This window comes from Colius striatus, chromosome Z (genome assembly GCF_028858725.1).
Source record: "Colius striatus isolate bColStr4 chromosome Z, bColStr4.1.hap1, whole genome shotgun sequence".
In the NCBI taxonomy this organism is placed as follows: Eukaryota; Metazoa; Chordata; class Aves; order Coliiformes; family Coliidae; genus Colius; species Colius striatus.
Window position 1 is genome coordinate 8,278,060 of NC_084790.1, and position 16,797 is coordinate 8,294,856.

At 40.6% G+C, this 16,797-nt stretch overlaps 1 protein-coding gene across 8 annotated transcripts in view; it reads left to right on the forward strand.

The window, feature by feature from the left end:
* Positions 1 to 16,797, forward strand: part of ARB2A (ARB2 cotranscriptional regulator A) — a 276,975-nt gene that overhangs the window by 187,403 nt on the left and 72,775 nt on the right. For all 8 annotated transcript variants that reach the window (XM_062019248.1, XM_062019252.1, XM_062019250.1 and 5 more), the window contains one exon: positions 13,973 to 14,089. In XM_062019248.1, coding sequence (XP_061875232.1) covers positions 13,973 to 14,089 — 117 coding nt within the window. The remainder of the gene's footprint in view (positions 1 to 13,972; positions 14,090 to 16,797) is intronic.

A 16,797-nucleotide genomic window follows, 5' to 3' on the forward strand; every position in this document is an offset into this window, starting at 1 on the left:
TCTGTCCCTCCTGAGCTGAGGAACTCAAAACTGAACACAGTACTCCAGATGAGGCCTCACCAGGGCAGAGGAGAGGGGAAAGAGAACCTCCCTCGACCTACTGGCCACACTCTTCTTGATGCCCCAAAAATGCCATTGGCCTTCTTGCCTATGACGGCACATTGCTGGGTCGTGATTAGTTTATTATCAACCAGCACTACCAGGCCTCTCTCCAGCAGATCAATCCCTAACCTGGTGTGTGGGGTTGCTCTTCCCCATATACAGGACTCTGTAGTTGACCCTGTTGAACCTCATGAGGTTGGCGGAGTCCTAGGAAGGGGATCATGTGCCTAGTGTAGGGCTGGCACAGGTCTTTGCTCTCCAGAGAGCTCCTCTCCAGCTCCTGGTTTTCAGAGTGATCTGCCTAACGCACTTAGAGCTTCATCTTTGAAACTGAAGCTGAAGAAGAGTGTCAGTAAAACCTGTGTACCACAACGAGTTCAGTATCCATGTTTTGCAAGAATGACTTGGGTGGGATTTATTGACACTTGGCCTTCAGCAGCCAAGTGAGCTGGTTTGCAATGATGTGATACCCTCCAGAAGCCACAGAAAAAAATTCCCAAATGATGTATTTATGATCTAAAATACACCTTTGACATCTAATAATGCTTTGATATCAGATGTCTTAGAGATCTGCCAGACCCTGGAGTGGCTGTTGTGTCCCACCAGAAAGCTCAGGCTGCCCAAGCTCCCGTAGGAGCCATGTCTCTCCATGTTTAGCACTGGAGTGTTTAGTGGGCTGCACATTCATGTTTCGCTCAAGTTTACTTGCACCTGCACCTCCAGCCCCATTAGCAGGGGCCAATCTAAGGTTAGCAGTACAAGGGATGAGGGTGAAAGGGACTGCCAGCTTCACGGGGCTGTCTGGTCCAGGAGGGCAGGTTTATAAGCCAAAGCCATTCATTTCAGAAGTTCACACAGAGGTTACAGGGAAAAAAAATAAAACTGAAAACATTGGCAGCACAGCTGTTGTTAAGCTCAGGAAAGCTTCCTTTCAAGTCTGGCGTGAACCTTCACTCCCTTTCCATGGGGAAAGCTGGTTTTGTTCCAGCAGTGAACTCAGGTCCTCTGTACTGTGGCTGCAACAGAGCATGTTAGGAGGAGGCAGACTCGGGATAGGTTCAGCAGAGTAAGATTTGTCTATACTTCAGGGGTTTTGAGTTTAATCATAAGTTTATTAAAGAACTTGGTTAAACTGAGATAACCTTCCAACAAGACAATTGTCTTGGTGTGACAGTGCTTCTTGGTGCATCTTCAAAGGAGTTTTATATGGCTATTAGGTGCATGTGTGTAGATTGAACTGTGACTTAGCTCTATGTGTGTTTCTAGAATATATTAAAAACTAACACACTCCATTGGTGCACTTCCTTCTCCCTCCTTAAGCATGCAGAAGACCAGGTTGCTGTGTCTGGTGAGTGGACTTATCTCTGTGACCAGAGTCTCATCTTTATACAAGGATAGACACGGATATCAAGGCTCTCAGAGATGGGGGCAATGAACAGTGTTTGCTGTCGTGGTCCAGTTATGTGGTGGCTTTTGACTGGTGGTAGGATACAACCAGACTCTGTGGCAGGGGCTTGCTCTTCAGGACCCCGCTTTGCCCTGTGAAAGCTGTAGTGGTGGTGCCAGTGGTGAAATAACGACATGGAAAACCTGTCCCAGTGTGTTTCATCACTGAAGAAGACTTTGGAGGAAAAGGAGCAGAAGCAAAGCTTGCAGTTGCTTTTCGTTTTAGCGTTGCTTGTGAGCCATATGAGATCAGAGGGTCGTGGGGAATATCTTGCTACTGATGTGTAATGGTTTGGAAATAAACACCAGGGGTGGCTCCAGCTGCCTTTGATCTAACTAAATGTCCATTATGTATATTCTATTTAACTTATTTTAAAATTAGGCAAAGAGCATACAGGAATGCTTCTCTGTGTGCTAGATGCTTGAACTTCCAACTGTGTGTTCAGGACCAAACAAAAGGAAAATGGTTCTCTTTCAAGGAGCTTATCATTGGGTAGATATATAACACAAAGCAGGCATGAAATGCTGTGGGAAAGAGGGACTGACTTTCTACTTTATCCAATATTTTAAACATTTTGAATTTTTATTGATGAGGGACAGAATTTGCAGATGTCACACAGTGTCTTTTGCCTTCCATGATATCTGTGAATATTGGTTTTTTGAAGTGGGACTTCTTAAGTGGAAAATGATGAGCTCATAGCTGAGAAAGAAGGACAAGTAGTTAAATCCACAGCAGGTCTTTTTTCAAAGTACACTAGAAACTTTGGAGAGTGTGTGCAGAAAGTTTAGCAGATGTTGCTTTTGCTTTAGTGCAGATATGCCTGATCTTCACAGTCCCACAGCATCTGATGGCCTCACTGACAGTCCTGCGGTCACAGGATGAGGCTGCTGCTTCTTCAGGTACTACCTGGCAGACCAGAGGCATTTATGGCAGGAGCTCTGCCCAGCTGTGAGAAGGGAGGATCGCGCTGTGCTCACCATGCCACCACAACTTGCCCACTGGTGTAGCCTGGTTTCAAGAGCCAGTGTGACTCAACTGATAGCTACAGAAAAGTCTTGGTCTGGTACCTGCGTGCTGGTACCAAAGGCAGAGTCCAATGCAGATTTTTCAGGATGATTCCTCCATTTCCTAACAACCATGAAAATAAACATAAGCCACTCTTAATGTGGCAGCGTCTCTCTTGGAGGCTTGTGAGCACAAGAGTTTGGGTTATTCCACCAAAGAAGGACTGGGTGTGATAAATGAGTACCTTCCTACCTGAGAAGCTGGGATTTTTCGGTGCTTTAGTTCAGCATCCGTTGTGCTGACACATAGGCATGACAGCATTCGTTACACTAAGAAATGACACTCCTTGTTCTTCTGTTGACTCATCATTACCTGGCATCACTTCTCTGACTAATGTCATAACTATTTGAGGATGATTTGTGGTATTTGTCTGGCGGGCACATGCTGAGGGTGATGCAGAGTGAGTAGCACATGAGTCTTCTGGAGCATTACTCAGCAAGAAATGGTATGGGGAAACTGATGACCAGGTTTATCCAAGATCACAGAGCAGGCCATGAGGATGAACAAAGGAGGACTTTACAGGAGTGAGACAGCATCCCAGTTCCCCACTCTATTTCCCTGTACAAGGATGCTGAGGTAGAAGTTGTGTGTTGTGGCGGTGCCATGGTTCTCCAGACCTGCTGGAAGGCAGGGCTGTGCCTGGCATTCCCGGAGAGTGTAGAGTCTGGACTTCCTTTGCCAGAACAGCTGGCAGCCTGGTGGCTGCTGAGCATGGACCAGATGTTTCATTATGAATGTGTACTGTTGATGAGAGTGTGTTCTGTACTCTGAATTGGAAGATCTTATCTGAATCATTTGTCGTATTAGATTACTTATACATCCTTCACGCCACCTCATGAAGCACTTCTGCATGTGAAAGATTTTCTCCTCTGTGGAGCTTTTCTTAGCCTTGCTGCTACTTCCCCATCTCATCTGAGTAGAAACCGTGTTTGGTACCTGATTGCATATCCAATGTCTGATCAAGAGGCCTAATAAGAAATTATCCCCTTATTAATAAGAAATTATTTCCCCTTCTGCATTAGCATTTTTTCCAGACTTTGAAGATGTCATGTTGTAGTCTGCTTGGTATAGCCTTGGTGATTTCCTGCCACACATGTACATTTTGGCAAAGGAGCATGCAGGCAGCAGCAGCATTTTAGGGAGAAAGAAGCGGGAAGCTGCTGCTCCTCCTCTCTGTTGGTTGCCTGCAGTAGTAAATCCCAATTCACCATTCCCTAACCACAAAGAGAGCTATCTTCATGAATTTATGTGACCTCAAAAGTTTCAGTTTACATACCCTTTTGCCTGTGGAGAGACTTTTCCTTCCTGAAGTTACTTAGAGGTTGCGAGAGTTGAAGCTGAGGCTTCAAAGGGCAGGAAGAGTGAGTGTTGTGTTATCCTCCAGCTGAAGTGGAAATCCAGCTGTCTGTGTTTAAATAACAAGGGTGTCAGACTCCATGTCCATCTGTGAGGTGCTGAGCTTAACACTCAGCTTTTCTCTTTTTTCTGGTTTTTGAGGGTACATTTTTAAGCCTAGCTTTTTAATTAAAATTAATATTTAGAGTGACACGTTTGTGTCACATATGATAAAACAGAGGCAACTTTGTAAATAAATAAATGGTCGTTGTTCAGCCAACATCCAGGAATTTGTGGAGTGTTTACCTTTCTTCACAATAAACCAGTGCAGTTCTCTCTACCTCTCTATGTATAAAATGAAATATAGGGAAACTGACTATTTCCTTGCAAAATGCACCAGTGTGAGATTTGTGTAAAGCTGCAGTAAACATTTTCCATGTACTGTTTGAACAGAAGCAATGAAGAAGTGATGTCATTTTACCTTGTTGTATTTGATACTCAATATGTAAAAACAGTTATTTACTTGATTGTTTCGCATTCATTTCAGTACTATGCATGTTCACTTGTAGACCAAGTTCTGAATTTACACATTTATTAAAACATGAGAAAATTAATTCCATAACTTACTCCAGGCCACGTTTTTCATTAGATATTAACCATTACCTTTGTGATGTTAAAGTATCAAAACAAACTCCAATCCCTTGTATCATTTCATTTTCAAGCCTTATATATTAGTGGTTTTGTTGCACACAGATTTTCAGGAGCAGTTTCTTTCTACTAATTTGTCACCGCAGAAATTTAAGATCACTGTGATTTATTTAACTTTATCGAGTAGGTAAAATTCCAAGAAACTGCACATTCTACTTCAAGGCTTTTAGAGGTTTTCACCCCACATTATGCAAGAGGGGACCCCAACAAGACAGCTTGAGAGTAAATGATTGGGTTTATTGGTCCATTTTGTAAGCACAATGATTATTTAGATACAGGAAAGCTGGTCGACTGTATTTTAAAAGATGTTCAGGTCAAGCAAGTACCTTTGGAAGAACTTTTTTTCTGGTGAGAGAAGGGCTTATTTCTGTCTAGCCCGACTTCCTAATTGATTTGAAATCACTCAAAGTAACAACCTCATAGATGTTGACCAGGATCGGTGCCCTGGGGCTGAAAACGGTGGTGGCACAGAGCCTGACTGGGGAGCAGACGAGTGTCTCTGCCCTGGAGCAGTTGCATCCCTCAGATGGGTGGACCAGATGGCCGAGGTTGCTAGCAGCATCAACAACCCAACTCCTATCTGCTGCCACCCTTGAGCGGAGCCTGTACAAGCTGTGAGCTACCGCAGTGAGTCTGACAGGCGGCAACTGGAGGAGTCATCGTAACTCAGTCATCTGTCTGCACCCCGAGACCTTGCTCCTCCCTAGTCTGGAGCTTCCTACAACTCCCATCAACAACAAGAAAACTGGCAGGGTTTGAAAACTTGCTAATATTTGCTCGCCGATAGGTCTCAGGCAGCATTCAGCACCTCGCTCAGGGACAATGAAGCACCTCTGATGAAATGTCAGCCATGCATCACTACTAGGGGTCAACTGTGCACCAACTACTGCTCTTAAATGCTGTTAAACTGTCCCTCATGGCTGCAAGGTCAGGCTGAAAGTCTGGCACCCAACCTACATTCAAATGAGGAAATGTGTTCAAAATGATGGCTGCTTGTTTGCCTGTGCTCAGAGCTGACTAGAGCTGTGAAAGTCTCTATGAAAACTCAGCCCAGGCTAGCAACCTTGCAGCAGAGGCTGAGAACACTCCACAGTCCATATAGATCTTGACCTTGCTTGATGCTACAGCACTTTGAGCTTTCAGTCACAAGTCTAGATAGTTCTGACTAAGACACTTTACTAATAGGGTTTGGGGAGGTTTTATTTGTTTATTTGTTTTTGTTTCAAAGTAGGCATGGCACTCACGTAGCTATCCAGTGCTTCAGAAATCCAGGTAAACCAAGAAAAAGCAAAGCTATGACCTATAGCATAAGGTTTTGCTGGCAAGGATGTGTCAGCTAAGAGCTTGAAAAAAATCTTTCACCATCCAAGCCAAGATAACTGTGTTAGCAAAACCTGTAGTGCAGGTTTTATGTAGCTGTTCCAATAGAGGAATGCTCTTGCTGGCTGAGCTCATGTCACTTGATGAGGTGATGCAGCCTCCTGCCAGAAAACCTCCTGCATCTCTGCTAAGAGGATGCTGCTGACACAGAGGCATGGTAAAGCCAGAGCAGCAAAGAATGTTCTGCCGTGCCAGAGACTGAGGCGTGATCATGCACTTGCAACATCTTCCATTACTCGAGTCCAAATTAACAATGAATGCAAAATGAAGTACAGTTTAGCAAACTATTTGGATTTTTCACATACAATTTCCCTGGGGCTTGTGTGGGCATACCCAAGCAACCTTTAAACAACCCAGCTCGCGTATCAGATGCTTTTCAGCATTAGCTGTGCCAAATACTGCACATGCTAATTTAGGCCACTTCCTGGCAGCATAAATTGGCCCCTATGGAGATCCACATTCCTAGGATCAGACCATTTTTGAGCTTGTATATTAGAGGGAAGCCCACACTTCCCTGCAGCAGTGAGCAGCACAGGAGCATCGACACTTAAACTGATCGTACTTCACTTCCTGTTTCTGGTTGAGATAGGTGGAAGCTGCTGACCCTTCAGAGCTTTATTTTTATGTCAGTGAGATGTGCACAGATCTCCACATCTCAGATCTCCAGTTTTGGGGTGGCAAACTCCTACTGTCAGGAGACAGTATTAACTGCCTGACTCCAGCTAGATCCAGCTGCTCCAAACCTCCTTTCCTGTCACTATGACTCTTCAGCAAGCTAAAGGCAAATACCTCAGTAACCTTCTCCATTGAAATATCTTTAGATATGTTAAAAAGGGGATTGGTTCTTGTTTGCTTTAGTTGAGCTTTTGATGGGAAAAGCTTCACCAAACCATCTTGTCTAATGTACATTTTTGGTCTGCAAGGAATCTTTCTGCAGAGTGCCAGCCAGCATTTTGTGTTCCAGATCGTGGAGGATGCCCCTGCCACCACTTTGCTTTAGTTTGAGCTGTTGTGCCTGAGATGTAGGGGACACATTCACATGTTACCATATCTGTTTATGTCATGTGATGGGCTTTCTATTGAGCTGTTAGGCTTCATTCATGCCAGACAAATTGTTGGGAGGCTGGTGGGTGCCATGAGCCAGTGTCCCTGCCCATGGTGATCCTCCCACACTTATTGGCATAGCCGCATCTGTCTGGGAATTTGATGTTCTCCACATTAGTACAGGTCCTCAAAGGCTTTTCTTCTGTAAGCTCTCTGCCATAAGACTCTTGGGACAAGAGAAGCAAGAGAATTGCAGTATGAGTTTAAAGTTTTGATAAAGCTGAAGCCTGAGGCTTTCGTACTAGAGAGCCATCGTTTTGTGCTGTTCAGAAAATGTTACCAGAAGAATTTTGTGTACAGGATTGGGGCTTTTTCTGGTTTTTTCCACTGAACTATGCATAAAGGAGATGACCCCTACACTTTTTTAAATTTGGAGTTGTTTTAGAATTAAATCTTTTTCTAGTCATGATTGGCTTTAAGAGCTTTAGATCCCCCAATGTAAAGTATGTGTGGACATTTTCAGAAGTTCAGCAATAGAAATTGGTTTGCAGTGTGAACTGTGGTAAGTCCTAGACTCCAGATGCTCTGAAGCCATCTGTCCTAATATGTTGATGTGTTATTATTACTGTTTCAGTGTGATTTACTGCTGAAGAAAACTATCACAAATGTAATGCCCAATAGATCTTTGAGCAAAATATCAGGAAGTACCTGCTGTGGTCATTCTATGATTGTATCTCTGCAGATGTTTTTATTTTTGCTGTTGAAATACTGGTGTATGTCAGATGCTTTGTCTGCTCCAAGCAGGGATTTTCTCACATATCTGTGAATTAATTTAGGTACATTTATTCTTGTTGCTAATAGAAAATGGAAACTAGTTTAACTTTGGGTTATTATTTTTCCTATGTGCCATTCATATATAGTTGCTTAGTAATTCTGATCCCTAATGAATAACATTTTATGAAGACTTAAGGATCTAATTCCATTTTAAGGTGTGCAAAAAGCTGAGAGTATTTCAGAAATTAAGGAATTCTATCCAGGAAGCAGTCTTCAGATTCCTAGACTGACAAACTTTCACTACAGCAGTACAGCATTGTTTGCTTCATGGTGGAGAGAAGTCTTTCTCAACTGTGGAAAGGCTCAAGTGCCTTAGCACTCAGACTCCACTTACTTGATTTGTATGAGATTGAGTGAAAAGAGGGTCAAAGAGAATCTTAAATGACTGTAGACATGTACCAAACTCCAAGGAGAGCATGTGAAGCTACCAAGAAAGAGTCTACACGTCCTTGGAAAAGTGTGATGAAAAAATTGCCCTCTTGCATACTATTCCTGGTACATGATTTCATCTCACTTCCTGTCACTGTTTTTACAAATATTTCAGAGTCCAGATGATACCATTTTGATCCAGAATTTCTACTGCAAATTCATTTAACTTCTGGAAATCATTGAGGACACTGGGACAGGGGCTTCCAGTTCAGTATCCTCTGAAAGGAATTCAGTTTGCACATGCCAAAACCACTTAGAGACTGAGACCAGTATGAAGTAACTGGAGACAATGGAGGACTTGCGTCAAAATTATATTGCTCCAAGCGAAATGCTTATTGTAGACATGCCCATTCAAGCCCAGTGCACACCACATAAACACTGTGCTACAACAGGAATTGCGATGAAGACAAGGAAATGAATGAAAGTTCTCTTCAAAAGTTAAGAGAAAGTAAAATGTGAGGGCATTTTTTTAATCCACTTTCCTATTTCCTAATTAAGGGCAACTCGAATAATTATTCCCAAAGTATGAAGTGATAGAGGTTGATTTGATTGTCTGAGCCCATAAAAATAAGATACATGATTTAGCTTCCTTTTACCTTTCTCAGAAGCATGAATCTTTGGCAGTTTTACATTTGTCAGAGTATGTATGAAGAGCATGAAATCAATGCTGCAAAGAGTTACTCCCACGGGCCATTTACCTAAAGTCTAACTGTAGTATTCATGAATTTTTGTGTTTGCAGGATCCAACCTTTGAGTCTCCTTTTAGCATGTGTTTTTAACGTAGCTTTCATTTGACAAGAGTCATAGTGCTATGCTACAAAATCTATACCGAAGATGCATTTTACCATCTATTCTAAATATATATGCACACTAAATAGGTATACACACATAAACAAATACACAATATATTATAGATAAATATTTTTAGTATAAATATATATGCATACACTAAACACACTCCCTATGTAAATATATGTATAGGATGATATGGTTTATATGTGTACGCTACAGATAAAAAGGTATCAACCTTTTGACAGTATGAAGTTATGATAATTGTTTAAAATTAACTTACAGAGAATTGCCATCTGACCTTGCAAACAATGTAGCAGCAGAATCCTTACTAAGTTGACCAAAAAATGGGTCATTAGTATATATACATTTTAAGGAATGAATTCTTAGGGAGTTTCAAGTCTTGCTTATATAAGTGGTGGAGTTGCATACTTGCCTGACTAGAAAAATTACATTTTCCCATGCCATTATAAGGGAGTAAAATATAAAGTAGCAATGAAATATGGTTAATAAATTACAAAAGCAAAGTTTGCTGTGAGTACAAATGAAGAACACAAAGACAAAAGTAAAATGGAAATGCCTGAATGGAAAAGATTCTTGGGAAAGTCTAAAGGACCCAGATTGGTGCGTTGAGTGATGCAGTAATAAATGAGAACCAGTTTACCAGCCAGAGAAGTACCAGTTTACCTGCTTCTGACTATAAATGAATTATTGGAAGAATATTAATTATAAGAAGGAGGAACATAAGGACAGAGTGAGCATAGCCATAAGCCATCCAGTGAAAAGATGCATAGAGAGATGGCTTTCTGCAAAATCTATTCAGCTAAGAATAATGAAAGATTTGGAAATGAGCATTGAGCAGGAAATAAGTGATTCTGAGGCTGTGAAAGATTCCTGCCTATGGAATTTACTTGTATATAAAGAGTATAACGCATAGACTTTAGACCAAATCTTTAGGTCTGTGTTTATAATTGTTGCTTCACTAAAAATCACTATTATGCTGAAAAGGAAAAAAAAAATATTTGTAGTGTTGAAAGTAGCTCATGGTTTATTAAATACCTTCAGTTTTAGCATGACCACTTTAAAAGACTATGCCGGTTGCATGGACTAAAACCAGACCTGGAAAGTATAAATCACACATTCCATAGCATCCTTCCCTTGGAATTTGGTACAACGTGCAGTCTTACCAAATTTGAATGGCAGCTGGGTGCTACATTTGTACTGAGTGTTAATATATTTTACTCCAACAGTTTTATTCTGCTTACTTCATTGTTTACATTTATGCGAATTCAAAACTATTTTAGGAGAGAGAAATATGTTATAGCTGTGAGCTATCAGTCCATGGAATCTGAAGCACTTACTGAGTATTGAAGCTTCTGTGGCCAAGAGCACATAGGCTTCTTCTGTCTTCTTGCAGGATAAATTATCATCCCTGATGAGAGAGTCTACTACTCTGTGTCTGTTCTCCTTGGCTCTTATTATCAGTAAATGTCCTGTTGTAGCAGAGAACTTGACCTGTTGTGGTAGAAGTGTCCTGGGTTTGACATGCTCTGTTATGACATTTCTGTGTCAGTTAAAGATGGACATGTTAGACTTCTTGTTTAATGTTCCTTTCTCTACTTGAGGTGTTGTTTTTGTCTGTTTTCTTTCCAAGCTGGCTCGTAAGGGCATGGATACCTACCAAAACTTATTTCTCCTGAAATGAATGTAGAGAAATCTGTGACCGAAGCCCAGTTAATCCCTTCGATCCCTGTTTTGCTGCTGCATCCGTGAGCCCTTGTCCTGACCCCAGCACTGTGGCTGAGTTATCAAAATAACTCACATTGTCAGCCTCAGTCTCTCTGCTGATCTTTGTGAGGAGAATAGCGTTCCACAGGCACCCACAGCACTGAGCAGCAAGCACCACAAGCGTGTCAGGTGTGGCATATTATTCCCCATCTCATATATGATCTGAAAAGCAATGAGTTCATGTACCACGTGAAGAAAGTGTAGGAAGAGATGGTGATCGATCACTGCCAGTTCTTCAACAGGCACAGGGAAATTGAGAACAGCAAACCTGAGCTGGGTCTAGAAAGGGAGAAGGGAACTGCACGTTTGTATTTCCTTGTAATTTGAAGAAAAAGGTGATATTCTCAGATGAACTGGGTGGCTAGTTTTCGAAACAGAAATGTGGGACACAATAGCTTGAGAAAAGACAGCTTTTCCAAAGCAGAGTGTATTTTTTCCCCTTGCTGGTCATTAGCAGTGCTTCTGAAGACCAGCCCTTCATGGAGGAAGTCATGCTGGAACACAACGAGCTCATGACAATTTTAAGCTTCCCTCAGCATGTAATAACTCCGAGTAATTGGTAGGTACGTGCGCTTCAAGGACAATGATATTTTTACTCCTTTGCCCGTTTAAATCACAGCATTTTGTGCTAGACAGTGCAGCCAAATGAGTGCTGGAATGCACAGCACTGGTACGGGAATATTAGTACGTATGGTGTGTTTCTAAAGCTGATTCAGTATACAGCAGGGTTCAATGCGAGCTGGGTGTGTGACGCCTACAGGTCTTGGTTTTAGATACTATCTCTTTCAGAGAATGTTTCTTTTCTGGTAGGATCTCTGAGCCACTCATATGGCAAGTATGTGGAACGGAGGGTCCAGTCCCCTAACCACGTTGCCTGTGGTGCTCAGTTTAGGAGAAGCCTGCTAACACAAACTTCTGTCAACTCTTAGCGGGACCCTGCAGCCCCTCAGCAGATCATTCTGTAAATGCTGTCCTGTTTAGAGAAGGTGGGTGATGCCACCTTGCCTGTTACCTCAAGGTAAATCAGTTGGATCATTGTGATGGCTGCTGAGCCATCCCCATAAGAGGTCTGAGCGACTCAGCCCTTTGACAGACAAAGTATTTATTGGTGCTTGAGATGTCCGTACAGGAGGAGGATTGTAATGTCTGTAAAAATTCTTGTTTTGAGGCCTTAGCTTCTTCTGGAGCTCAGAGGTTTAGTCCCCAGTTAAGCAGAAACATCAATGGTTCTTGTCATGGCCTTGAAGATTGTCCTGAGAGATTCACTGTTCTTATATACGGTTTCATAATGGAAGGAGTTTTGCCATCTTTATATTTACAGTGAAATTTTAGTGCTTGGTATCAGAAGTTTGGGTGGAAATGTCAGTATTGTGGTACAGCTGACTGAAGCTCAGCCCCTTACAATAGATGATATTTTGTCCTAAATGTGTGATTTCATCCGACATGCACATACCTGTTATACCTTATCCTCCAGAAATTCTAGATATTAAATATGCCCCACAGGAGGGTAAACGATGGGGAAAATGGTGTGGATGGAAAAGCTTCTCATGGAGAAAGATTACTTATAAAAATGTCCTTATACACACTTGCCCAAGGTGTCCTAAGCTCAGCTGAATTCCTGAGTCATGTAATTTTGACATTACCAAAGGCAGAGCACCAGGGAAGGTGGACACCTGATCTCATCTGGAACTGGGAGCTCTGGGTTGACGCTACCTGGCCAAGACCAGTGACCACTTTTCTCGTAGAACATTATTTCACTTACAGTGCTTTTAAAATAGACTTAATGTAAACAACAACAAAAAAATAGCCAAGACACAATAATTCAGATCCTCATACTGTGGTTATGTGGAATTGGAAGTAGGACTGTTTGGTTTAAAGGGTTTACTTGTGTAGTATTTCAAAGAAACTAGGAAATTGTTTGCATAAGGTATGGATAAATGATACATTTGTGTAAAAAATCTGGATCAAGGTGTTTTATTTTGATGTTTCTGATGCAAAAGATAATTCACAGCCCCATTGTAAAAGCCTCTTTTAGAACAGTGTTTTCAGAGGTGCAGCCTGTATGCTGATAAGCAGTTGCTAGAGCATGAACAAAGAATGCCTGGTTTTAGAAGTGTTGTATGTGTTGCCATTTATACAAAAGGAAGCTGAAAAAAAAATGAACTTTAGTGTGGCATACACAGTGATAAAGACACTAGTTGTGAAATACTGGTTTTATAAGTATAATTCATTATACTTTCTTTGATCCAGTGTTACAAATTAGGGTCACTCGTGTCAGGAGATTAAAACCTTTTTGTCTGTCTTTGATATCAAACTATTCTTTCCCAGTCCCTTTTATCTTGCAGAGCAGCACTAAATTCCGCAGCATCTTTGTCAGTTCACTCTTGTTATTTGCAGCAATCATTTAATTGGTTTTAGAAATAATATTATTTAGTCATACTGTCATTTGCAACAACAGAGGCTTTTTAATGTCCTAAAAATGTTGAGAGCTGCCGGCGTTAGCTGGGTAAGCATATGTATAAGAGAAACCACAAAGAATTTTGGGACCATGGTGAGAGTGCAAGGTAGCTAAATTGGATAGAAAAAGAAAAAACCCATACAAGTCAAAGTAAGATTGTACATCAGAAAAACTACAGCAATCTACTGAAAATTAGTAGATGATAGTCATGAGTAGCTTACAGTGAACCACGGGTACCAGCTTCCCTGAAGCACAGAAATAGGAACTTGGAGAAGCTTGTAAAAGGTGTCCTCAGGGAATCTTCCATTTTTTCACTATGATACCTTTAATCCTCGAATTGTCAAGCCACATGGAAAATAATAGGACTGAATAGTTCAGTCAGTTAAAAGTTAGTATTATTTCTTTTATAAAAAATATTAGGTCTTTCTGTGTTTCTGGAGCTGTTAGGATTTGTATAAACTTTAAAACAAGTGAAGTCAAGTATTGAACCTGTATTGCTCTTTCTTTTTTTTTTTAATTTAAGATCATTATCTGTGACTAAGCAGACTCTATTCAATGGAAAGAAAGAACTTAAAGCCAATATTTTTTAACAGATGATTCAACGAGAAGCAGAAGTGAAGAATAAGGTAACTGCTGTGGCGTTGACAGACTCTGTTCACAATGTGTGGCATCAAGAAGTTGGGAAAACTATCCGAGAGTGGATGCGAGAGGTGAGGATGGGTTCTTTTAAAAGAGTTGGGATATATATGTCTGCACATAGGTCTATAAACGTGTCTTCGTCTGCTGACCCTATTTCCTTAGGGTATGAAAGGTAGCACATTACAGGACCATGGAAATCGTGTGCCCGCACCAGCCCCTAAAATAACAGATTAAAGTCACTTCTGAACTTCAAAGATCGCAGTCAAAATAATAAGAATTTAGTCCAGTGTTTCTTCCTGCTGCACATCAATATAGAGACATACACCAAGGCAGCCCACGTGCTGCCTGATACCTGGAGCAAAGTCTTGAGCGCACCCTGCACTCCTGGCTTGATCTGGCCATGGTGGAAAAGCCCCTTTTAAGCTCTTTGTGACTCAGTTTCATCATTCGCCCAACTGGCAAAAAATCCTTTCAGCGGTTTTATGGGATGTAATTACTTCTGAAGTGCTCCAAGGTTTTGTGATACGGTCGAGGTATTTACTGCTGTAGCCCTACCAACAGCTAGCTGGTCCAGGGTAATCTGGTGCTGGGTGACGAACAACAAGCACCAAGTTCCACCCTTGGGTGAAGGATGATGCCATGCATTCTTTATTCATTTAATGCTCGAGTGCAGGGTTGCTGAGATTTTTTTAAATTACATTTTTCAAAGTAAGACCAACTAAACTTCCATTTGTGAGTCTCCTCACCGGGTCAGGCTCGTGTCTATATTTTCCACCTTCCATTACAGAGTGCTAAAACAATAGGTGCACACGACAAATTTAAACTACTCACATCTGAACTTTGCTTTAGACTTGACTTTTTCCTGTGGATTTAGTGAAACTTTGTGTATAGACTGCCTGTTCCTGACTTAACCTCATAGTTTTGTAGGCCGTGACTGATGGGAATAGAGAGTCACCTGGGATCCAGCCTGACAGCTCTGACTTAAATGTTAAAAATATAAAGAATAGTAACCTCTACAGTCTCTGTCAGAAAAATCCCCATTTTCTTTATAGGAAATCAAAATCTTAAAATATATACTATGTAGTAAAACTGAAATTTTAAATCCTGTAATTTGAATCTGACAACTCCATTTTTCTTTAAGCATTTAGTTTGAATAAGACAAGTGCATTACCTTTAATTTCATTTGCAGAAAGTAGATGTTAAAGAATAAGTTAAATGATTAATGGCCTAAAAAGTGGATGGAGTGTCATAACTTACATTAGCATTGAAAATCTCCTATAAGAAAGAAGAATTTTACATATGTGAAGTGTGGCTGAGTGGTATTAAGACTAGCATATCACCTGGATATCTCTTACTTTAATCAGGTTTAAGGCTACTGGTGAAATGAATAGTAATTAAAATACACACCTAATCGCTGCCTGTCTGTAGGGCTAATTGCTGTCACTGAAAGAATGAATTGTTAAGAAAGTAATTCTTCATTGGAGCTATCTCTCCTGTATCATTGGTGGCCTATTTTTAGTACCTATAGAAGTCATGATTTTTGAATTTATTAGGAGCTGTGATGAATGATAAAACAAATCATCCATTTACATATCTTGACACTGCTTTCGAGAATACTTATTTCTTACAGGCAAGTGTCATATTGTATATAAAAGCTGGTTAATTGTGTGCTAATCTTCTGTATTATCTCTAGCTCTGTGATGTAGTGTTCTATCAGTAGTTAATATTAATTTTACTTATTTCAAATGAATGTAATACTTCATAAAAATTCTACTTCTTTTATAATTTCTACCGTCTTAGATTTGCAATTTCACATTCAGCTGTTAATTAAAATTATACATGCAAATTGTAAAATGTATAATACTTTACTACTTTAAACCTTAACGCCTTTGTGAAATACTTCCATTTTAACCATTTTTTACTGAAAAAGTTACATTACTGGGTAGTGTGTTTGTTTTCTTTTTTTTTTCCATCGAGTTCAATAGTTTCATTGATCTACTGTTTCTTACAAAAATCTGCCATGCTTTGTGAACTTCACTTTCTAATCTCATACAGCAACCCTTCCTTTATGTTGTTCCTGCTCTCCCTGGTCCCAGAACAGTAGGGTTGCCTTGACAAATCTATTCAAAAGCCATTCCTCGCCCTTTATTGGTGGGGACTGAAGCCTTTGAAATTCTCTCCTCACTGCAACACAGCTGACATCTTCTTCCAGACAGAATGAATTAAGGAAATACAATAAGACACTTGATCTACCAGTCAAGGATCTTTCCACAGTGAGGACGGACTCCATGGTGCACAACTAGGGCAGCAAGCATCTACAAATACACAATACATGCTTGTTTACCAGAATAGCAATCGTCCATTTTTACAATCATGATTGATGGGATGATTTTTTAGAAATCTGTCTGAAAATTCATTGGATCTCTCCAAAAAGTTGTGTGGCTTTTTTTTTTCCCTTTTCACCTTAATCAAGTTAATGAGGTTTTCAGAAAGGGAAAGCTCAGATTTGTAATAAGAGAAGCCATGTAGATCATACAATTCAGATGGCAATCCTTTTTAAAAAATGTAGCTGATTTATAATTAAATCTTCAGTAGATCTGACATAGTTTCAGCATATTTTATTGAAAGTGTATGATTTAATACTTTCATTCCTAGACTGCTCCGAATCAATAACTTTTGGAGCAAAATATGTTTTAAAATCACAGTAAATTCATCCAGCTCTGAGGTACAGGAATGGAAGGTAGATGTAAGTGCTCCCTGAAGACCAATATTTGCGTTT